Here is a 25,440-nt window from a genome sequence, read left to right on the forward strand (position 1 = left end):
TCACACACTGAGCTCCAAAAGACCTATTTTGCTTTCGAGATCGGCATTGATCGGCTCTGAAAATTGTGTGACATTTAGCGGTGGCCAGTTTGGGTCCTTCTCCAACGATCTCTGCAAAATCCTATATTCACTTTTAGATTTGTACTTAAATAAGGTCTTCATGATGGTCCAGAACCTGCGATTATCAACAATGTATGTCTAGAAAATAAAAAGCAACTGTCAGATTAAAAAAACTGTACATATTTACAATCAATTGATAGCAAAATCCAAAAAAAATTATACTCATGTTTTTAAAATGTTTAGGTATTAAACATAAAAATGTCACTGATTATTGATAAAGTCTATACAATATTTTTATTTCATTCTTTACACAATGTGTTTTCCAAGCTTCTAAAAGCCTTCTGAAAAACCCTGAAACCTCTTTTTGGATACCCACAAAGTCACAGTGTACATTTTTTCTCCTTCACAAATGAGGAAAGTTAATTGTCCTGGACCTGGTAACAGTCAAATCCTCACAAAAGAGAACACAATTGGTTCGGCCAAAAATAGATTGTATTTTTTCTGGATCTGGAATTCCATTTCTGGACAAAAGTTTTAATGTTATTAAATTTTGTTCTATGGATGAAATGGTAACAATCAACATTTTCTGATAAGACAGTAAAGAGAAACACTTAATATTAAACATTTCAATAAGGTAAGTAATTGAGTGGCAGGGAGTGAAAAGTCATAAATTAAGGTCATGCTTGGGTGAAAGCAAAATGTAACATAACTAATCCTGGATATATCCCTAAATATCACCAGAGAAGCATCATGTCCTAGCCTTTCACCCTTAATAAAAGTCCTTTTTAAAAGTATTTGCCCACAAAGCATGAAGCTTCATACAAAAACCAACCAAATTTGTGTGGGAAGGAGTCTCTACCTACAAAATATCTTACATTTTATCTAATTGTCCCTTGACAATCTTTCAAGCTTGTCCGTTAGTGCAAATACCCTGAATGGAAAACACATTTTAATTAAATGTGCTGTTAATAATCAACAGTGAACTCTGTTAGATAAAAGAGTAATATTTATTGGCATAAAGTACTCATATTCCCTAGCTAGTGCCCCATCCAGAGGCCTCTAAACAAAGGCCTCCATATTAATAATATTTCAATAGAATAATGAGACGCCAAGCAGGCAAGAACTGCCCTAAAATAACCCCCTCTGAGACAGGAAGCAACTTATTAAACATAGCTGGTGACAGTCTGGTAGTCCAAAAGATTAACTCTAGTGCCCCAAGTCCATAAATATTACAATATGTCTCATGAATGTGGAAGATGTAGAAAAACATAGGATGATGTCCCTATATGGGCATTTAAAAAGTAGAGATCTAATATAATTAGCACAATATATGTTTAAGGATCTTCATGAGAGCTATCGCGAGAAGAGATGATCACCAGGGTTCCAGAAATCTGTCTAGAGATGGAAGAGATGCACAATCTTTGCATTCAGAACAGATGTTTCTGAATAGATGCTCATGTGTTGAGCGCTTGATTTCTAATGTTTCTAGCATGGCTTCTTCTTGGAGGGTTGCTCTCAAATAGAGATGTTCTCCTGCCAATGCTTGACATGTGTCATGCCTGGAGGCTGTTCCTGGCTGAGAAGTTCCCTTGGGTGGGCAGGCACAGTTGTTTGCTCAACCCACTGTCTCTAGGTGATATATATGTCCTGATGTTTGTGTTTCACCAAATCTCAGATATAAACACCCCCGTATCTGATATGTTTGCTTTTTTGCTGCAGCAGTTCTCTTCAATTAGCCCTGGTGACTGGCCTTCAATCCCTATGCATCGACCATAAAAAATGGAGCTTACTCACTTCGCAAGGCCTACCTGAGATTTTTCTTTGCTTGAAACCTACCCTACCTTTGCTTGACAACCCCTTCCTCACAGCAGGAGTAACAATCTGGAATTCAGTGGGACTGAAGCTAACATGCCTGAATCATAAACGTGTAGTGTGTATTTAGGTCTCATGTCTGACTTAAGTATGAATTACTCAAGAATTTCCAAAACAGATTCATCAAGCTGCCGTCGTACCTCTGATCCTTAAGAGTAATCCACACCAATGGTAGTGGGAGGTCAGCAACTCTCAAAAATGCACAATAAAACATGTCCAGAACTTCAGGAGTATTTTACACCAAAGAAGACACAAATAAACGAGAAATCGGTTTGTGAATCTGTCCCAATGTGAGGCATGACTTCACCCTTTCAGTACCAACACAGGAAGCAAACAATCCCAGCAGGATCTGGTACCTCCTGGAATCATGTTGTTTCCACAATCAATAAGCATGAAACTGCCTCCAATGCACCACCAATAGTTCCAAAAGATTGGAAAGATCCTTCTCATTAAAATCCTATTACCTTACATCACAGGTATGTTTTGGGAACTGCAGCGGAAAAATGGTAAATACCTTACCTCCACAGTGTAGGCTGCAATGAAACTCACAACCAGCATTAGGATCAAAGAGGTCCTCCAGTAAGTGGGAGTGCAGACAAGCTACAAGAGAAGAACACACTGACTGAGTTTATTATGCTCTAGGTGGATCATTCACCAAATTCCTTAGCATTTGGATCTTTAGGACATTCAAGGATTGTCCAAAAAACATTCACTGGGCCTGGACTGTAAAGAAGAACCTTCTAGCAGCACCACATGCCCAGGAAGACCTTCTGTTGAGACTTAGAAGACATGAATCATGTCTCCGGACAGGAAATTCTTCCACTACCTTGGGCTAGACGGCCATATGCATTTGAAATGCCCATCACAATACACTGGAGAATGCACCGATCCAGTTGGCTTTACTCAATAGTGACTCTAGTCAAGAAGAACCTTGATACATACTGGCTTTAGACCACTTCATTCTGCTCGTTATCACTTTCCCTCCATGAGCTGTAGCTGATGCTTTACCTGTGACACCAGCTTGACAGCTGATCCTCCAGCTCTGAAGTGTGAATCATCTCACAAAACATTCAGAATTCCCCTAAACACATCTGTATTTACCAAAGTCCTTCCCTGCTGGCAGTACTGCCCTGCCAGTGCACTATGTACATGGTGTTGCCAATTGAACTCAACTTCATTGAGCTCAATATTATGGATAAAATCACTCATCACAGGAACCCCTGTGTGCCAAGAGAAGAGGAGAGATTCTGCCTCTAATACTTCAAACAGACAGGACTTGGATATGCTCACACTCCCCATTGCAGATACTGCTGTGAGGATGGGTCACTGAATGCAACGCTACACACTGACAAATCTGGTGCTTTGGAGGTCATGAGTTCTAATGTCTAGTGGCATTTTCCACTCATGGTAAATCAGCACAAAGGGTTAACATGCCTGCTGCAAAGAATATGTACAAAGCAAATCACTGTTTTGTGTTGTATGCCGCACTCTCATTCGGTTATTGCTTTTGTCACAGAGACCCTTTTCCAGTTCATAATAATCAACCCAAATATAGCGCATTGAGCTATGAACTGTCGCCAAAGAGCTGCATGAAAGCTGCCTGGCAGAACTTAGAACCTTGCTTTTTTTCTGCAGTCTTTCATTATCCTAATGTTGCTAAAAAGGGTTAATTTTGGTACATTTTTATTTATAAAGCGAATCACTGTGTACATTTTAAGTCCTAAGTCTGTGATTCTCCAGACCCTACATTCTTAAAATATCTTGCCTGCTAGTATCTGTGATTCCTACACCTTGTAGTATTCATTGTCTAATGTAAGTTTTCCTTCGGACTGCTTTATAGAGGTAGGATTCTTTGCCTCTGCATAATGTGTGTGTGTGAAGTAAAGTGCTCTGTCACCCTGTACTGGATCAGAAGTGCTATAAAGCACCTGAAATGCATGTGAAAGAGGAGCTATGGAGAGTTCAGGGTCACTGGTGGAATGTGGTAGTAAGGGAATTCGTGAAGAGGGAGGTTTTGGGGGACAGAAACAAAGACTGTCACACTGGGCACTACAGGCACTAAAGCCCTGTTTTTCAATAATTGAAGTTTTGGAAGTGTACTCCTGAAATGTATCACAGTAATGAAGAACATACTAAAGAGAGTACTTTTCTTAAAATTCTGACAGGCGAGTATTATAATCATCGATAATATTTTAGAAACCCCATATTCAAAGTTGTAATGACATTCCTGGGCATCAGAGGGCGCACACTGAGTTATGCATTAATGAAGCACCCTGTGTCATTTGAGACTCCAGCATTGAGAGCCCCTCTCTTACCTCCAGTGCAGTCTCAATAACTTCATTGTTTGTAAACATCAGAAAGAGGAAGACTGCAACCTGTGCGACCAACAAAAAGGAATGGACATCTGAAACAAAAAGAAAGACTCAACATTTTCAATATACACTGAACATGACTAGCCAACATCTTAGCATGTTAGAATGTTCAATTAGTCCATGTTGAGATTTTTGGTTTGAAAACATGACCTTGACCCACCCTTCATACATTCGCTTTAGCAAACATCTGTGCAGTTCCCAGTACACACATGTATGAAATCCATCTTTTCTGCATGGTCAACGCAGATTTTTCCTTTTTCTGCTGAACTTAGAACTCTGTACACTGTTACCTATGATATAAACAGGAGTACATTGACTGTGTTCTTCCTTTAAGAATGATTAGATAAGCTTAGCAATGATTGGCATATATAAAATCCATGTAAGGCAGTAGAATACTTCTTCAAAAAATATATATGGGCTTCAAAGTTAAATACTTGTGGTCTTTGCCATCCAATACAGTTGCAGTAAAAGCAAGCATAGCTTGATTTCAGGAACTGAAACCTGCACAGACCTGTTAAAATCAATCTTTTGACAGGTAGGTAAACCTGATTTTTAATATTAAGCTAGCTAAACCTAGGTAAACCTTGCTACCCATATGGTAAGGTGCACATTATTTTAGAGTGGAACATGTATGACATTAGAAAAGGCAGATTCCTCCCAAACAACATTGCTACTGATCGGGTTCAAACTGGCACAAATCAAAATTTCAAGCATTGATTATACAGTTTAATGTACAATGTTTGGCCTGTAGCTGCTACAGATGCCATTGAAAGACTCCTTTTTATTTAATTAAAATCCAATCTAACAGTGAAGTCTACTTTTTAATAAATATATTGAAAAAGTATTTTTTGGGAATTTACCTTTAACCTTCCTGATCTTTCAGAGGGTTAGTTAGCATTAGGCTGTATCAACTCCATGCCTGTGCGTGGCCTGAATTAGGCGTGAACGAAGTGTAAAATTTCTCCCAGGAGCTTCACAATAGGTCAGAAAAACCTGAATGGGCAGGTAGGACACTTTTGATCACAGCAGAATATCAAGTGTGGGACTGTGGGCATACTGTTGGTACACCAGTGTCAAATTCTGACTGACAGCTCTGCCTGAAGCACACGTAAAACACTGGTGCACTTGAAAGGTGGCAAACAGGATGGCAGGGCAATTCTCGTGTCTCCCTTGTATGGGTGCTACACACTGCTTTTGTCCCACCACACATCTTTGCCCTGGTTTCTTATGGGCACTGAGCCTGCTTCAAACTGGATTTTAGTGTTAAATGTGTGAGGAGAGTGGTGATTAACCAATGATAGTCCCACACACACTCAGCACTGAGGGTCCAAGTTTACTGTGGCATTTGATCTTTTCTATGGCATTTTGAGTCTGTTTTTATACAGCAACTAATCTTTAAATCAAGGGAGCTTGCATTTGTGAAACCTTTGCTTTGTGTGTCATCATATATTTTTTATATTTATTACTGATTGTGATACCAAATATAACCGCTTTGCGATAAGTCTAATCTTCTCCAATCACTCGACTAAGACTCATTTGCATATGGCTGGGTCTATTCTTCGGTGGCATGTTGGGAAAAGATCAATAGGTTGGATCCATCCCTGAGTGCCGGTCGATAGACTTATTGCAAGCATCCTCCCACCACCTTTTTTTGTGGCTGATTTTGATATGCCTAGATACATTTTTGCATTCAAAATGTAATATTGGCGCAACAGCAGATGGAACAAAATAGTAAAGTTGAGCTTAAAACATTCCAAGTCAGAAGTTCGACTTGCAATCCTTATCCTTTTCGGAAGAGCTCGGCTGTTAAAAGAAAACTGCTATTTTAGGCAAAAAATATATGTCCCTGTTGCTGATAGACAATATTGCGCTCTTGCGATCTGTGTGGCTCTTTGGATTCCTAAAGTTTGAACCTACATATGTGTTGGAGATTACCATCTTTTGTATGGATTCCCCCTAATGTTTGCCTTCTTATGCTAAACCCATTTCTGCCGAACAGAAGACTCTGTACACTTTACTCCTGCTAACCAACAGCAAAGTGCTTGTGATCTTTTAAAACATGTATAAATTGCCCCATTGCCAAATTTAAATTACCTGAAAGTCCTTAGTTTATGCACCACTTTTGTGCCACCCACTAAAGCAGCACTATACAACATTCACTGTGAAACATGTCTCCAGTCTGCCCTTCCGCCTGGCTGGGAAGCTTTAAAAGTGTCTTTTTGACCGGGCGAAATAAACCCCAGGCCTAAACATTCCTTTTTAATACGTATGAGTCCTCCCTAAGTTAGGCCTGCAAAATCCATAAATAAGGTGCTTTTAAAAGTGGAACATGTCTATTTAATGTTGTACATGTCTTGGAAGTGAAAACGCTTCAAAGATGTTTTTCACTATGGCAAGGATGGCTCTTCAAAAGGTTAACACTTGTTTACACTATTACATTACATTTAACAGGGGTGTGGAATTCCTGTAGCCCAACGCCCAGGACATTTAGTTTGGGGTCAAGGACAAGACGTTTTCATTTCTATTTTGTCGATGGGACACAGGTACAACGCCCTGCTGCACAAAACATTTGGCTGCCAGATTACGCTACCACACTATGCTTCTGCAGTTAAAATAATATTTGTGCCCAAATCTTGATATGGTTAGAACTTGTAATATTGGTTCATTAATACAAAGCGTATTATTAGGGTGAGTGCTTTAAGGAAATGTAAACTCAGACCGCACTGCTGACAGTGGTTCCAGTATAAAAGTGTGTACACAAGTTTGCAAATTTTCACACCATAAGGCTACATATAATTCTTTCAGGATGCTGTCTGATTATATGCAAATATATGCAAAAGCTTGAAAGCAACATTGAGGATTCTTTGATTTCAAAATAACATAATCATTAAAAAAACAGCAACTAGGAAAAAAAAAGGTTTTGCTAGACTGCTAGGAAATTTCAGGTGCCATTTCTTTGAAGCATCATTTAGCAACTTGTGAATGCATGCAAGTATTTCCAAAAAATATTCATAATGGAAAATAAGTGTAACCAGTTGCAACATAATTATAGGAAACATGAAAAAATAAACAAGCATTGGCAAAGCCAACATGTATGATATTGATAAAGATAAAGGAATGCCTTCCGCCGACATGCTGTCACTCGGCATGAATGTGGACTCCACAGACCCCTACTCAGAGCACATCTGGCCCTGAGAAGAATTAGAAGAAGAACTGTCCTGCTGACTGAAGAACTAGAAGGAAAACTGAACCTGCTTTCTTTGAACTCAGGACCACAGATGTCACTCCAAGGATCAGTGGGCTGACCTCTTGTTTCACCTACAGGTCTATAACAAGCTTCCTCAGGCCGCCATCCTTGCAACTGCCCTGCTTATGAGTTCCAACGATGCCTGCCCTGGTCCCTGCTGCTGGCCCCAATTGGAGTGAGTCCTGAACCCCAAGTGGTGCTTCACAGCTCCAGAACTTTTACCTGGTATTTAGAGTGTATTCCTCCTTCCGCTAAATACAAGAAATGTTTTACTAACTTAATGCCTGGAGAACAGACAGAGACCAGGATCTCTATCAAAGCTGCAGGCTTGAATCATCATTCAAAAACCACAGTTGATGGACAGAATGCAAAACAATGTCATACATTCACCCCAGTACAGAGATCTGGGCCTAAATCCATCGTTTTATTGCACTCCACACCACCCCAGTTCAGACATGGCCATATGCAAATCAGTCTGACCCTGTGCCTCATGGGAACAGTCCAGTACGAACTGCCAAGCCATGCCTTCCCTGGACCGTAAACAAGCTTCCGAGGACCGGTTTCTGGCATTCCAGCCGTCTTCAGCCCGGCTTGCTTGAATCCAGTAGTGTGGAGAGCATGGGACTCACGTCTGAGCATACCCATCCCACTCGGGGTGACAAATGCAAAAACCACAGTTGATGGACAGAATGCAGAACAATGTCATACATTCACCCCAGTACAGAGATCTGGGCCTAAATCCATAGTTTTTATGCACTCCACACCACCCAGTTCAGACATGGCCATATGCAAATCAGTCTGACCCTGTGCCTCATGGGAACAGTCCAGCCCGAACTGCCAAGCCATGCCTTCCCTGGATGGGAAACAAGCTTCCGAGGACCGGTTTCTGGCATTCCAGCCGTCTTCAGCCCGGCTTGCTTGAATCCAGTAGTGTGGAGAGCATGGGACTCACGTCTGAGCATACCCATCCCACTCCGGGTGACAAAAGCAAAAACCACAATTGATGGACAGAATGCAGAACAATGTCATACATTCACCCCAGTACAGAGATCTGGGCCTAAATCCATCGTTTTTGTGCACTCCACACCACCACAGTTCAGACATGGCCATATGCAAATCAGTCTGACCCTGTGCCTCATGGGAACAGTCCAGCCCGAACTGCCTAGCCATACCATCCCTGGACCGGAAACAAGCTTCCGAGGACCGGTTTCTGGCATTCCAGACGTCTTCTGCCCGGCTTGCTTGAATCCAGTATTGTGGAGAGCATGGGACTCACGTCTGAGCATACCCATCCCACTCGGGGTGACAAATGCAAAAACCACAGTTGGTGGACAAAATGCAGAACAATGTCATACATTCGCCCCAGTACAGAGTTCTGGGCCTAAATCCATCGTTTTTTTGCACTCCACACCACCCCAGTTCAGACATGGCCATATGCAAATCAGTCTGACCCTGTGCCTCATGGGAACAGTCCAGCCCGAAGTGCCAAGCCATGCCTTCTCTGGACCGGAAACAAGCTTCCGAGGACCGGTTTCTGGCCTTCCAGCCGTTTTCAGCCCGGCTTGCTTGAATCAAGTAGTGTGGAGAGCATGGGACTCACGTCTGAGCATACCCATCCCACTCGGGGTGACAAATGCAAAAACCACAGTTGATGAACAGAATGCAGAACAATGTTATACATTCACCCCAGTACAGAGATCTGGGCCTAAACACATCGTTTTTTTGGGTGAATGTATGACATTGTTCTGAATTCTGTCCATCAACTGTGGTTTTTGCAATTTGCATATGGCCATGTCTTAACTGGGGTGGTGTGGAGTGCAAAAAAACGATGGATGGACTCCTGTTTCTTTCATGTGGAGAGGGGAGTCACCGGGGGATGAACTCTAAGGAAAGACCGACATTTCCTATAGAACCGGGCTGTGGTGCACTGAACCTTGCTCTGCTTGTTATTTACCCTATTTTACTGCAAGCCCCCACCCTGGCCTCAACAGCATAACAGCCTGGGCATTTGCCCCTAGGAGTGGGACCCCTCAGCTCCAACCTGCTTAGCTGCTATGAGCTACCAAAAGTCAGCCAGAGTCAGCATTCATCCAACTCCACAGGCCATGGGCAGTATACAAATAGATGCATCAGAGGTCGTCGCATCATAACCTCCAAACTTGCCGTATAGGAGAAGGCGGCACCACAACAGCTCCTTCTTTACCAAATGTATTCCCCTAACCCCGCAGTCCAGCTAGCTTGACTTAACCCCTCTCCAATACTGCGGGTCACAAGATACCACAAGAGAACAGCAAAAAGACCCTAGCTGCCTCCCTGCTGCAGACCTCAGTTTCTACGCTGTTGCAGATCCCACCTGGAGGTGGCCAGGCAGCAGTCATTTGAACTCTCAACCCTTGGGCAGTGCAGCAACATAAAGACATCGACTTCAGTTGTGACGTTGCAGCAGATCCCGCCAGTAGGTGTCCAGACAGCAGCTATTTTGACCCTGCAAGCCCCCAAAAGCTCTTTGGCAGGACAGCAGTAGTCAAAACCAGGTGACAAAGCAAGGGTGCAGGTGTGTTTGTGCCCTCCTAAGTTCTCCTACAGGAGAAGGAGGCACCTAGGCAGCTCTGCCTGTTATCAAACCTCCCCCAGGAAAACTTTTTTTCATCTACCAGCAGATCCAAATAAACTGGAAATCTGTGCCCAGGAGAAGAGCAGAAATACACTGAAACAAAGAAATTGGAAGCAATTGGGTGTGTGGAGCCCAGAGAAGCATAGAAAAGTAATATCACACCCTCAAGTATCTCTATTGTGGCTAAGGGACAAATCTGCTACACTCCACTTGACATTACAAATACCACGTCATGAGGTCAGGAAGGGTAAGGCTCCCACATATAACAAAAAGAAACAAAAGGCTCAAGTTCTCAAAATCCACAACGAATATAAAAGCAAAATAAGCAAGAGATAATCTGTCATTAACATCTACAGTTGACCGTATGTTCGAGAGATCTCCTAAAATAGCAAAATAATATTCTTTTTTGTATGCCACGTGACTCAGATACCGTGCAGGAGCCTATATTACCAATACAAAACACAAATTGTTCTAGAACTAAAATCGCCCCCCCATAAGACAAAACTGAAGGAAGTTCAAAGTCTGAACTACGGGAAAATATAGAGGCCGCTTGGGCTCACTTAGGGATCTGTAACTCTTGTCGCCAATTTGTTGAATTAGCTTCTAATGAATGGAAACCCACTTCCAATAGAAGGTAAAGTAGAAATGAATAGAGGAATATATCCAGCAGTGTCAAAACTAGCAACCTACGAAGGCCCGGAACCAACAGATCTTGAATGTGCAAATTAAAAACCTGTATGGGATACTCCTTCAGAATCTTAAGATAATTAGGAAGAGGAGAGAAAACATTATGGGCTCCCCCTCACAGCAGGATCCATCAGAAATTAAAGATCCAGCCTCCGTATGGGACATTTTGTTGAACATAATGGCAGCTACAGTATCTGGAACTGGCCAACAAATGACCAAATTAAATATTTTGATCAATCGTGCACAAAAGTTGGCGGCCTCAGTCACTACAGACTATTCATTTGCTCCAGTGGTAAACAAACCTTTCACAATTTCCGAGACAATGACTGCTTTGATAGAAGATTTCAAATCAATTTAAAATCGCAAAAGATCCGAATAGCCCATCCACAGGACAGGCAACGAAACTATGCAACAGAACCTGGTAGATCACCCCAGGAAATAAAAGTAGATAACATTGAAGAAAAACTTTAACCCTCCATACAGGACAAGTCACCACTCAAACAAATAACCAATATTGGTGGATTTCCTCTACAAAGTACAAATAATAGGGAAAACAATTTTTCGCAAAAAGCTGTTTCTTTGCTTGCCTCACAACCACTGCAAGAAATCAATGAATCTCAAACAGCATGTTTAACTTTCTCAGAACCCCAAAAAACTAATAACAAAATAAAACAATTGCATCAAGCAAGAAATAAACAAAGACCAAATAGAGTAATGACATGTAATAAAACCATAAAAAACAAGATGGTACAAAACCCGAAAACTATGACAAAGCCTTGGTAAAAAATATGAAGCCTTTCCCAATATTTGACAAAATTCCAGAGTAATAAAAAGAGATGGATAAAAATGTAAAAAAGCTGGTATGTGAGAGAGATCAAGTGATATCATCCCCACACAAAGAGGTCTGTGTTGAAATAAATAAAAAACTTATGAAAGAAAATGACTATAAGGAGACACAGCCTCAACAGAATGAAATCATACATAAGGTCACTGGCACAGGGGTGGTAGATAACCAACCTCGAAGTGAAGCCACAGGCATTGCAAGTCCTTGTCCGGTGGAGATTGGAATGACCCAAAACATAAAGTCCATATGGACGATTCAGCTGCCAAAAATGGGTGATATGGAAGACCACAAGAGAATCACTCCAAAGATGTGATAGAATTTACCATTAAAAAAGATTTTTTCACCTAAATACCAATCAAGAGGTAAGAATGGTATTCTGAATACAGGCAACATTCTTAAACTTTTTCAGGCAGTGCCATCTCTAGTGGAAATCTTTTCAGTGGACGTAGAATAATAATAAGACTCAACCCTTGTCACTTGGTTATGTAGCCCTATGGCAGAGAGAGCACTTCAGGAAAGAGACCGCCTACTGCCCCAGGGTATGCAAGTTGAAATGGCCCCTCTACCTGCCTATCTAGCACCTGTTGCCCAGTAAATCCAGTATCAAAAATAAATAATCATGGAAACACAAGACAACCATACTCAATTCTGGTAAATCTGGTATGGAGTACATCTAGCATATCATCTCGCATCAATAAAAGAAGATAACGCTCCATCAAAAGAAACAGGTGAAGCTCAATATAGGTTGGCTAACCAATGCCTTGCATAGGAAGAATCGCTCATGATCTCAAAAGCTCCACAAAATAGAAGAATCTCACAGAAAAAAATAGGACTACTAAAAATGTTATATATTTACAAGAGACAGGGGCATTACAACTGTTTAACAATAAACATCCATAGTTTATTTCTCACCGGCAAGGAAAGTGAACAAAGCCCGATGCCCAAAAGTAGGTTTGGCCACATTTGTTGCAATTGCCCCCCAGAGAGAAATATAACTGATGGATACGGAAGATGAAATCATCTCAATAATAAAATTTATAAAGTAACATGAAATATAAAATCCTCTTTTTCTGATTATTCTCTATGTTCCACCGAGTATAAGAACAAGGACATCAATGCTATTGGTGCTACTGAAAAGAATTCTTGAAAGCTCCTCAGATGGTTGACTTCCAGATATTATAATAACAGGGGACTTTAATATGAACTTATTAAAACCATTTCAGTGAGATGAGCAAATAAATCAGCAGGACTATATGTGGTCAGTACCAAGACATGCTATGAGAGATATACATAAAGATCGAGTGATGCATAGTCAATCTTATTAGAATCCCTGGGCTTACAAATTCTCACTGGGATATATAAGCAAGACTCCCCTCCACAAAGGACCTATTATACTACGTCTTTCAATTCTATTCTAGATAACAGGTTAGTAACTCTCCTGTTTTTGCACCAAGTGACATCTTTTAGAGTACTGAAAACAAAAAAAAGTGATCATGGTCAGCAGATAATAGAAATTTGTGTCTCCACCAGAAAGCACCATTCTTATCTGGAGAAATAACTTCAAGCAACTACCAGAAGCTAATATGGTCTGAGCACACACAAGTAAGAACAAAAGATAGAGCTGAAATGGTAGCAAATCATTGCTGTAGTGAAGATCCATGTAATCCAATTGCAAGGTGGTCCCTCTTAACTGGGAAAATAATTGACAATCACCACATTATCAGATGTACCAGTCCAATCTAAAATAAATCTAACTCAGATGGACAAAAAAAGATAATAATTATGGCACATTGTTGTGCATTGAGACTGGAGTGTAATCAGTCTTGGAGACTGGCCAAGAAATTTCCAGAAAACCTAGTGTTTTGCAGAATTTTCAATAGTTTAAACAGAAATTACAGAAATAGATTCTGAGAAAAAAAACAAAGGTCCAACAAACTTTTTGGGTGAAGATCCTATTTCTCTCAAAGAAGAAAAACTTGAGAAATTTCTGGCGCTCTGTTATTTGGTTTAAATCAAGCACCAGCTCGAATAATAAGCTCAAATCTAACAGAATCGATCTGGGTAAAGTTCTTGATGGATTACTTTAAGCACTCTAGCAATTTAACCACATTGTAACCAAACTCACAGAGTCATGTAATAAGGAATCAGCCGTGCTCATAGGAGCAGGCCGCTTATCAGTTCTCGGAAAATCAAACAGGTAAAGTAATACAAAGAGGGAGGAAGGATGGGGCCTCTAGCCCGAATGGGCTTATGCAAGCTCCTTTCAAATCAAAATGCAGTGTTTTGGGCAAGTAAATTAACCCCTTGCATGCTGATGGCGGCTCCAGGCCACACAAGCACACAGTGCTTGTGTGCTGATGACGGCTCCCGGCCGTCATGACCGCACCTGCGATCGGAATGTGCCGCACAGGCGCAGAATCGCTGCAGCATGCAAGGGGTTAAAACCGGTAACTGTGCACTACAGCAACAGATGAACTCTTTCTCATGAAGTTAATCAAGAATCAATCAAGGCTGGCAATAGGCAACAGCTGGTAAACTATAGCCTAATTACCGTCCAAGATGTTGAGGCTAAATATTTTGCCAGTTTGCTACTGAGGGCCATATGCAGGTAATCCATTTTTACAGATTCTAAAATACTGAATTTTACCGATTTGGTATTTCAGAATCGGTAAATGGGATGTAGATAATAATTTGGTAAATTATACCGAATCGGTAAGATTAGGTAATTTAGAATCGGTATTTACCGATTCGGTAATTCCCATTCATTCATATGGGCCTGGAGGCCCATAGGAACGAATGGGAAGCCATTTACTATTACCAATTTGGTAAATAACGAATCGGTAATAGATGAACACATTCAAGGTTGGCAGGGTGTCACATTGACATTCTGTTGCACCCCTGAATCGTGCATGTGTGCACATGTGGCACACATACATGCCCTAAGGAATATTTACCATCAACTTGTAGTTGGTGGTAAATAATGAATCCTTAAAGCACATAAGCACTCTGAAATGTGCTTTCTACATACCATTTACCGATTCGGTAAATAATGATTTGGTAAATACAGAATCGGTAAATACCGAATCATCAACTACATAGGAAATGGCTCAATACCGGTTGGTAAGCATGACATTTACAGAATTTTGGATTTACCGACCGGTAATGAGCCACCTACATTGGGCACTGAGTGAGCTGCTGCAATGGGTAAAGGAAAACAAGAACGCACCCCCAATCCAAACAGGATCCTCTCAAGGAACAGGCACAGAAACCAACTTACTGATGGTATCACTACTAATGAATAAACTTAAACACAAGAAACAGGAGCTTTACTTGTGCTACGTGGATTCTGAATTTGCTTTTGATAGTGTGAGTCGTAACCTTTTGTATTCAGGACCCGCTCTTAAAAGCGGCCCAGCTGTTATATATGAACACTTGGGCAAGGGTGAGAATTGGCGTTGGATCTATGCTATCAAGGGAAATATTGATGAATCAGAGCCTAAAGCAGGGCTGTGTTCTTGCTCCATAGTAAGTGGCATACTTGGGTTTTGGGAGGCGGCGTACTTGAGTAGACAACAACTTACAGATATGTGGGAGTTTTTTTGAGGATAGGGCCACTTTCAGGCAGCATGGGAAGGATTTTAAGAAAAAATATGTTTCCTTGACCCAGGCCTTCCATACCCTACAATGAAATTTAGAGGGTCCAAGCTATGCACCACTATTGAAAGTCACCGCAGCAAGACTCGTGCCGACCGTTTTATATGGTAGTTGAGTACTTCGGGGCAGAAATTCAGCACTTTTAAATCTAATCTCTTCAAATGTATCTGGATCCCTGTTCCACCTTCCTGCAAAAGCATGGCCAGCCCAGATAAGACTGGAGTCTGGGCTCATTTATCATTTAACAGTGAGGCAAGGGGCCTATGAAAAACCTCTGAATGGTCAGCCTTGGAAGCCAATATTGCAGGCTCTGTGGCAGGAGATACAAAGGAATGAACTAGCACCAGCCAGCCTTCACTTGGATTCAGCAATCAAAGAACTGGGAATCAAAATTATGCGCAAATTCCCCTTCTGCAGCTGCTTAAAAAAATAGTTAAATACTTTTAAAGTAACTATCGCTTCTCAATGATAAAGTAGAAGTTAGCCAGTAGATAGCAGGCCTGGTCCATGATCAATGAATACAAAGCACTCAAGTCTCAACCATATCTGGAAGCTGGATGGTCAAGAAACTTGAAAATTGGTTTTATGCATTTCTATTGTGACAGTTATCCTTTAAAAATAGAAAGGAACACATTGAACAAGGCATCCATGGAAGTGCCTGGTAGGCTGTGCAATAAAGGGGCAGAAAATATAATACACGTCACATGTGTATGCCCATGAATATTTCAAGACAGAAGACGTTTGCACAGAATCCCATTTAACGAGTGGGGAATACATACCTGTAGGCAGGCTGTCATTACAAGCTTTAGATCCACTGAATCTATGATTAATTGTTGATTCACAAATTTTTAATAAGTGCAGGGAAAAAAACTGTTAACTACTCCCGAGCACTACTTGTCAAATGAGAAACCTTAAAAGCTCTAAAAGTGACATTTATAGATGCCCTGTTCTAATATATCCTTCTGCTTGTTTTGCACATACTATGGCTACATGTGTGCACTTTATGAATAAAACATAGCACAGCACATCTGCACTTTAGGGTAAGATACAGGACTCATGTCTTTTATACGCGTATCAATAGCTCATATTTAAAAAATTTTTTTTAATATAAAGCCTTTTTACCTCTGCAACATAGCAAGACAGGAAGAATTGCATCATCCGTGATACATATTTTTCGTTTTAAAATCAATATTTGGAATTATTGTATGATAAAATCAAATGTATTTTAAATGCTATAGTTTTAAATAACTATGCATGAATAAACTTTACTTACTTACTTACATCTATGTCATGATTACATAAATAGTCAAAGTACTACAAACATAGAAAACACACTCACAGTTTGTGTACAGGGGCATTCTGAAGGGCTTCCCTTTTGAGACGATAAATGCAGTTATGATGCCGCCGAAACTAGTAACCACCCATAGAGACGTTGTTTCAAAACTTTGCCCAAAAGACGCTTCTTTCTGGGAACTATTTAGTAAAGCGGACATGCTTTCATTTTCAGAGATGCAAGCACTGCCAAGAAAAGCATCAGTGTTTTTAATACATAATTCCCCCAAAAAATATTTGATGTGAATTCAGTGAAGAACATTGTAAAGTTTTCATCACATTTAAATTTCAAGCGCAATGACGGTTATCACCACTTTCCGGAACTCGCACTTATAGCCATGCAAACCATAACTTACACACCAAATGCAATGCTCATGATCTCACCCTTAATCAAAGAATGGACTTACAAATGTGTTTTATGCATTTAAATGAACGTGGCGATTCCCCCATTGGGTGTGGATACCCTGCACTCATAACTTTATGAGTCGTAAGTCCCTATCAGCCTGATTCATGATCGGGCCGTTTTGCGAGGCTCAAATAGCGAATCATAAGGAATCGCTATTTGAGACTCGCAAAACGGTAATCATGTAGGAATCGCAATATTAATTGCGATTCCCACTGATTCCTTATTTGCGATTAGCTAATTGCTAATCGCAAATAAGGAATAACTCCCCATGCATTCCTATGGGCCAAAAGGCCCATAGGAATGCATGGGGAGTATTCCTTATTTGCGATTAGCAATTTGCTACTCGCAAATAAGATAGCGATTTAAAGGGTGCCAGGGGTGTCCAAAGGACATCCTGTAGCACCCCTTAAATGCAAATTGAAACAGGTGTTGCGCACACACATGTCCAAAGGACATGTGTGTGTGCAACATGCAACTTAGAAAAATGCTTTTAAAAGCATTTTTCTAAGTTTTTGCTATTTACCGAGAGGTCTGACCTCTCGGTAAATAGCGGCCCAAAATTGCATTTTCGCAATTTTCAAATGCTTCATGAATTGCATTTAAGGAATCTCAAATACAGATTCCTTAAATGTAATTCCTCGCAATTTAGCGATTTAGCAATTACCGATTTTTGCATTTGGGATGCTGAATCCCAAATGCAAAAATCGCACTCGCAAAGGGCCGGATTCTCAGAATCCGGCCCTTTGCGAGCCGATTTAGCCTTCATGAATAAGGCTGTATGTGAATCGGGCCCTCCGTGTTTTGTGTTAATTCACAACCATTAATGCACATCAAATGTGATTTTATGGGACAAATGTATGAGGTATTTTTAAGCATATGTTCTAGTGTTGTAACAAAAGCAAAACATAACTTTACTTTGACCTTTAGTTTTTTTCAGTGAAATTATGTTTTTTTTTAATATATCCCCAGCTCCAAGCGTTCCCTTGGCTCAACCCATGATCTCCAAGGCGGGCTTCTAGTATAACAAAGCTGGGTTTTACCCTTAACAGCAGAATGTTTCTGGAACCCCAAATAGGTAAGGTTATGGGTTTCAGCAACTGAACAGCCTAAACTCTATTCTTCCTCTTCTGTCTCAGGAACATGGTGATAGGTGTCAGTTGTGGAATTCCACATCGTGGAACTCCCAATTAATAAAACAGAAACCTCATATACTTTTGGTAAAATAACAAGAATCTCAGTCTTTCCATGCTGAAATGCATAGTCATTTCACAAACGTCCAAGTGAAAATTCAGCAAGCACTGAGAGAGGTGATGACTTTGGGATCCTCCCTAACCTAGGGGGAGAACCAATTAGATGCCTTAAAAACAAAGAGCACATCTTGCTGAACGATTCAGTGGTGGTCCCATCCTCCTAGGACCACCCCAAGCACAGCTTTGGGCAAAAATAGAATCCAAACCGAAGGTCCTGCAAAGCATTATGGAACAAGATTAGCAGTGAGCAGAGAATATTATAATATCTAGTATCAAAATAATTCTACAAAGAGCTGCAGTTCAGCTAGTCGTTACTAGGTGTCCCTCACCAGTCAAATGCAAAAGCATTGAAAATATGATTATATTGTTAAATTAATATTATTTCGATTCTGCAGAGCAAACGAGTCATCAGTAAGCACTGAGGGCCTCATTTATGGGTTTCTGATGACGTGCTGTGAAGTAAGTTGCCGTGCAGCACTGCCCTGTGTCAAAAGGCATGGGCAGGAATGCACCATACTTATTAAATACAGTGCCTCCCCATCCTTTCCCCCTGTGCTGACGCCATTTTGGCAGCCTAGCACCAATATATTAACTTATACATGTGCCCGTCTAACATTTATGAGGCCTCGTCAGCCTCTATATAGGATCTCAGCCTCTTTATATGTAGGCCTAAATCCTCCAGGGGCCACATATTTGAGTATATTCACAAAGAGATTGAGGCTGTTGATATAAACTATTCTTACGAGTTGAAGCTCAGGAGCAGCACTTCATATCCTTTAGTGCAAGAGCCATTGCCCTCTTAATGCGAGAGGTGGGCCCACTTGGGACTATTGAAACAGCAATATTACCTTATTCACCTCTTGATCTGATGAGGTTAGTGTTCTACATTTTTGATAGAAATTATCATGTTTGAAATATTGGGGGACTGATCTTAGAATGGTTGACCCAAAGAATATAAGCCCACAAGATGTGAGAAAGGTGTGGAGTGTGTGTTGAAATGTGGATCCTGCAGACAATTATGTATATTACTTTATTTTATACTTAGGGATTACTATGAATGGGCTATATATTGCATCAAGGATATTGTAATATGATAAGACTTGTATGGAATTATGTTAATATGCATGTTGTCATGCTTTGTCAATGATGATGCCATATGGGGTTCGAATACAGGGATATAGAGATTGTATTTATTCAGAAAAAAGGTTTCTGCCCTTGAAATTGATATGCATATGTTTTGTTTTTACTAGGTTTTTAATGTGTTTTAAATAAACAAAGGAGACTATTATTCGCTTTGTCTTGAAGAAGGTGGTGACTATCAGAGGAATAACACTGAAACACGTCGATGCATTTGTTTATTCATCAGATTGTATCCAAGGAACATGTTCACGCCCAATAGATGATTGTATTGATGGACATATGAACAGACACATGAAATGAATTCCATGTGGAACAATCCAAACATGATGTGACCATTATATTGTCTCTCATTAATTATATGTGTATGGTATTGTGGTTTATTTTACATTGTTATGACTTTCATGAAGGTATGACTCTTTTTTTCATTTCTCAAAAAAACCAACACTGTTTTTTTTAAATCCATATATATTCTGTATACACTTTGGTAGTTACTAGTATTTGGTCAGGGTCTTGGACTCAATGTCCACGTACTCGATAATTCTCGCCTTGGTGCCTACTCTAATCATGGGTCCAACTCTGCAACTCTGGGCAATAGCTTGCTTAATCTCCACAACAGCCCCGAAAGCGCTGGGATGCCTGGCCTCCACCTTGGGGGTGCCCAGTAGGGGGCATCTCACAGGGAAAGCCATGAAAGGTTCCACAGCGGCATACAGCGTCAGGATGCCGGAAAGGTGATAGTGCGCTTTACAAGTATACATACATTTACACATTGTACTATAATTGCCTAAGAGGGTCCTAACTGTGTATGTGAGGATTGTGTATATTTGTCCCATTTAGGCTAGATAACTATGAGAATTAAATGAACGTTGAGAACCTTTTGGTGATCAAAAGAGTACTCTGAACTTTTACAAGCCTAGCACCAACACAGGCACCCTTGCGTTGTTGGCAGGATTGTTTTTTGTGCAGGAAGGGACACCTGCCTCCACAAAAACAATAAATAGAAGAAAGAACGAGAAGAAATACACATATTTCTCCTTGTTATGCCTGCCCTGGGGTGGCGTACAGTTTTGATGGATTCCCAGGTTTACAGATCCTTGTGAATCTTGGAAACTGTTCAAATGCATGGTTATTGCGTGGGAGCACCCACTGCAGTGCCCATGGAATGCCTCCCTGACGCAGTGTAAGGCAACGCAGCAACTTGCACTGGTTTGCCTTACACAATATGCATGAGGCCATGAAAAGCCACGCAAAGTGGCTTTGCGTAGCCTCGTAGATATGGGCCGGCACTGGCAACATAAGGGGCTTGTAATTTATTTATTTATTTATTAATCTTATAGAGCGCGACAGCTACCCGTAAGGGTTTCCCGGCGCTAATTGACAGTAAACAACATGATTGATCCTGAAGGAGAAGGATTATTGGGCAAACAGCCAGGTCTTAAGGGCTTTTCGAAAACGGAGATGGCACTGCTCCATTCGTAAGTCCATGGGAAGAGAGTTCCACAGTTTGGGTCCCAGTACAGCAAAGGAACGGCCTCCAACTCTGGAAAGCCTGAACCTGGGTACGCAGAACAGATGTTGGGAAGAAGAGCGGAGTGAACGTGTGGGTGAATAAGGCTTGACGAGTGCTCGAAGGTAAATGGGAGCAACATCAATTTTAATCTTATGCATAAAGCATAGTGCCTTAAATTTTACACGATTTTCAATATTGAGCCAATGAAGTTGCTTAATGCGTTTCGTGATTGGATCATATTTCCGGCATCCACACAGGAGCCGGGCAGCAGCATTCTGAACCAGTTGGAGACGACGCAAGATCGCCTTGGTAACCCCCAGATAGAGCACATTACTGTAATCTAATCTAGAGATCACCAGGGCCGTCACAACAGATCTTTGGGTGTCAGATGGCAGAATCCAGAAGATCTTTCTCAGCCATCTGAGAATAGTAAAACAGGTGGCTGAGACTTTATTGACTTGGTCTTTCATCGACAGATCCCTGTCAATGAGAACCCCGAGGTTCCTAGCACGTTCAGATGGAGTAGGTAGAACGCCCATGGTTGACGGCCAGTGTCTCGGACTCCAAAGGTCAGGCTTGTTGCCGAAGACAAGCACCTCCGTCTTTTCGCTGTTAAGTTTAAAAAAATTACGGCTCATCCAGTGAGAAATGTCACTAAGACCAGATTGCAGAGAGGAAGGTAAAGAAGGGTCTGCTTGAGATAAGGAAAACACAATCTGAGAAATGCAAATGTAAATACACTCCTGAGTGTGAATGTAGTACTAAATTGCTACCAGGGTGTACGTGTACACCATGCAGAAGTGTGAATGTGGTGTTGACATCAGGAGGTGCATGCACACCACACAACAGTGTGAATGGGCTTGGAAAATATCACGCTGGTGTGTGGACACCCCACATATGTGAATGAGCTGGGGAATTCCCACCAGCAAGTGTGTGCACAACCCACATGAGAGTGAATGAGGTAATGAATGGCCACCATGAGGTACACATCAAGTATGAGTGTGGATAAAGTGATGCAGGCCTGCCAGGCAATGTGTACACATTTTAACAGGTATGCGAATGTGGAGGTGATTTGCCTCCAGGAGGTGCAGACACATGACACAGACAAGATTATGCTGGTATAAATGAAGATTAGCCTGGGCTGGTGCACATTCCACATAGATGTGAATGAGGTGATGAATGGCCGCCAGCAGGTGTGTGCAGTTCCAGTAGGAGAGCTCGTGATGTGATGCACAGTTCTTAATTTGAGCCAGTGGTTTCCAGTGCCCAGCACCGGCACAGTAATGTCCAAGACTAGCATTTATAACAGTCTACCATATGGTGGTGCTTCTAGTCTAATTTATTGTTGAGTATAGCAACAGCTGTGTATTCATTCATACTACATTTAAAATGACTAGTACCTGCCTCCCATGTCATTCTTGAAGCTTTGGGGCCCTGTATAAGCATGAGCGGAAAATACATTCTGCTCGCGGATTTTGCAGATTTTCGGTAAATTCGCAATCCGCGAGATTCGCGAATTTCCCGCAAAATCAGCGAACGAAAATCCGCGAATGGAACGGATTGGGTCAAAAGTTCAAGCTGACTTTTGTAACTCTTTTAGAATGGCGCCAGCAAGCTGCCAGTGCCATTCTAAAATAGTTACAAAAGTCAGCTTCAAAAGGAAGCTCTAATAGATAAAGTAAAGCAGGTGCTGCTCAAATTCAGTTACACAATCATTAATCACACCAAACTTGGGGTGATTAATGATTGTGTTACTTAATTTGACCTTCAACTGGAGCACCTGCTTTACTTTATCTATTAGTTCTTCCTGTTGAAGCTATTTCTAGCTATTTTAGAATGGCGCTGGCAGCTTGCCGGCGCCATTCTAAGTGGGGCTGAGGGCAGAAGGGCACAAAAGTGGGACAGAGGGCAGAAGGGGACAACAAATGAGTGGGGCAGAGGGCAGAAGGGCACAGAAACAAGTGGTACAGAGGGCAGATGGGCATAAAAAACAAGAGGGTGGCAGTGATTAAGCAGGCAAAAAAACCCCGCGAAATTGCAAAGCGCCTCGCGAACACGCAAAGCGCCTCGCGAACACCCGCGAACATGCAAAAATAAAAAAATCCGCAAATTCACAAATTTTGCGGATTGCCAATAAGCAAATTTGCGAATTGCCAATTCGCAAAATTCGCCCATGCTTAGCCCTGTAGTAGTCTGAAGCTTGTGGGAGTATGATGGTTAACAGTTGTGCTGGTACTGTCGTTGGCAGCGCTGCCAAGAACAATGAGTGGTGCAAGCTGCAATGGCCTCAAAACAAGGGCCCTGGCACTTAATTTGTTACAAACTAAGCACTGGTTGATGCAGAACTACCAGGCGGGGTGTGCACATTGAGAGGGAGTGTATATGAGGGCATACAGAACTACCAGGTGGTAGGTACACATTCAGTGGGAGTGTATATGAGGAGATGCAGAACTACCAGGTGGTGTGTACTCATATAGTGGGACTGTAAATGAGGAGATGCAGAACTACAGGCAGAAGGTACACCTTGAATGGGAGTGTACATGAGGAGATGCAGAACTACCAGGTGGTAGGTAAACAATGAGTGGGAGTGTATATGTGGAGATGCAGAACTGCCAGGTGGTAGGTACACAATGAGTGGCTCTGTATATGAGGTGATGCAAAACTACAAGTGGTAAGTGCACATTAAGTGGAATTGTATATGAGGTGAGGCAGAACTACAAGCAGCATGTACACATTGAGTAGGAGTGTATATGAGATGATACAGAAGTACCAGGTGGTAGGTACACATTGAGTGGGAGCGTATATGTGGAGATGCAGAACTACCAGGTGGTAGGTGCACATTGAGTGGGAGATGGTTTCACATTAAGGAGTTATTATTTTAAGTATGCCACACAAATAATCTAGAAATAAATATACCTGAAGACATCAGTGTTGCTGTACCATGGCTGCCGCTGGACCAGGAGATAGGTACAAAGCACAGCGATCAGGTTGCAAAGAGAATTAACCACAGTGGAGATCACAACAGGAAGGGATACCAGGTGCCTCAGAGGTCTGATGGGAGATAGCTCTGGGGATGCTCTGTTTAAAGTTACTGAAAAGCAAGTAAAACATGCATGTGTTTATATTCCAATAAAGTTCAGTTGAAAATGAGCAAAGTTATGGTGCTTTCTCATAAATGGATGTTCTTGTTCAAAAAGTTCTGCATTGCAAATCCTGCCCTCATAGAATCAATGAAGGAAGTGACAAGTGATACCAAACAACATATCCCAACTCCACTGTATATCTGAAAAGTAAATGGCTATCCATGACAAGATATCTGAAAGAGTGGATATCATTGGATTAGTGTGGTGTGTGAGTGTATCAGTATCAGTGGGTTTGTGAGTCTCCCCAGTTGAGAGTGTTTGCAGTAATGAGAGTAAGGATACTACTTGTGGTGTCATGTGGATACTGTAAAGTGGCCATAAACTAACCATGGGCAAAGCACTACGCTTCGCTTGGTAGTTTGCACTACTTCGCACTGCTTGAACTGCATGTAGCACAGTGCAAACATGCGTAGTGTAGTACAGCGGTCATTTTTTGCTTGCTTGCGGTCCTCAACGTCAAGTTGGTGGCCGCGAGAAAGCAAAATAGGATCCCGGCAAAACTTTTTCCTCGTTCGTGATCAGCAACTTCAAGTTGCCGTTTGCGAGCGTGGAAAATAAACCTCCCATCGAGATTCTCAACGCGGGGAGCTCAGGTTTCTCATTGCGAGTGGTCGCGTATGCTCGCGACCGGTCGTGATGAGAAACTACCAGTCCGCGTTGAGAAAGCGGCCGCTCGAGTAAAAATTTACTTGAGCTGCAGAAAACAACCGCTTGCACTATGCAAGATGCAGTTTGCACTGATTGCCCAGTGCAGATAAGCATCCGGCACTGTGCAGTTAGTGCAAACAGCATTTTGCACAGTGCACTGCGCAGTTTGTGTATCTACGTGTAGTTCGGGTAGTGCGAAGTGGACTTCGCGTAGCTACGCGTAGCACTGTTTTGCGAACTACGCCCACCCTTACCATAAACTAATTCTACTGTCTATGAAACTAGCCTCCTTAATTAATGGAACACCAAAGTCTTTAAATCATTGATAGACTTTTCTTAATAGAAATTCTTTAATATGGACCCCACCTGTCTCCTTTGAATTTTCAAATTGTTTAGGAGATCTCTAACGGTCTCAATTTTCAAGTCTTTGAGTACTTTTCTCATACTTTAAATCTGTAATGAATGTGGCAGGTACTAGATTTTGTAACACAAAAATGAATGTGGCACATACATTAAATATATCATGGAGAATAAGGCAAGCTTGAGATAAAGATAATTTGTCCTGTAGGGAAGGTTGTCGGGCTAAAGACACTGAGGGGCATATTTATGAGAGGCTTGCATCACGTTTACACCCCTCAAAGTTGTACATGAATGATGCATG

General features: G+C 41.5%; 2 protein-coding genes across 2 annotated transcripts in view; both read right to left on the reverse strand.

The window, feature by feature from the left end:
* On the reverse strand, positions 1–24,066 carry LOC147684250 (putative cation-transporting ATPase 13A4). Its single transcript, XM_086944970.1, has 5 exons — positions 23,905–24,066; positions 16,690–16,868; positions 4,248–4,336; positions 2,452–2,532; positions 1–198 (listed from the first exon to the last, which is right to left on the reverse strand). Exons 2-5 carry the CDS (start codon positions 16,841–16,843, stop codon positions 1–3), a joined length of 522 nt encoding a protein of 173 aa, XP_086801096.1. The 5' UTR covers positions 16,844–16,868; positions 23,905–24,066.
* The window catches only part of LOC147684251 (putative cation-transporting ATPase 13A5), a 256,436-nt gene continuing 248,030 nt past the window's right edge, over positions 17,035–25,440 (reverse strand). Inside the window, exon 24 of the mRNA XM_086942616.1 lies at positions 17,035–17,067. Coding sequence (XP_086798742.1) covers positions 17,035–17,067 — 33 coding nt within the window. The remainder of the gene's footprint in view (positions 17,068–25,440) is intronic.

The sequence above is a fragment of the Lissotriton vulgaris genome, chromosome 11 (genome assembly GCF_964263255.1).
Source record: "Lissotriton vulgaris chromosome 11, aLisVul1.2, whole genome shotgun sequence".
Classification (NCBI taxonomy): Eukaryota; Metazoa; Chordata; class Amphibia; order Caudata; family Salamandridae; genus Lissotriton; species Lissotriton vulgaris.

Excerpts from the sequence above, each read along its gene's own strand:
- LOC147684250 (XM_086944970.1), bottom strand. The coding sequence starts at position 16,843 with ATGTCCGCTTTACTAAATAGTTCCCAGAAAGAAGCGTCTTTTGGGCAA. Across the intron at positions 4,337-16,689 it reads AATGCCCCTGTACACAAACT|ATGTCCATTCCTTTTTGTTG; the intron begins GTGAGTGTGTTT and ends TTTTTGTTTCAG. Across the intron at positions 2,533-4,247 it reads TTATTGAGACTGCACTGGAG|CTTGTCTGCACTCCCACTTA; the intron begins GTAAGAGAGGGG and ends CTTCTCTTGTAG.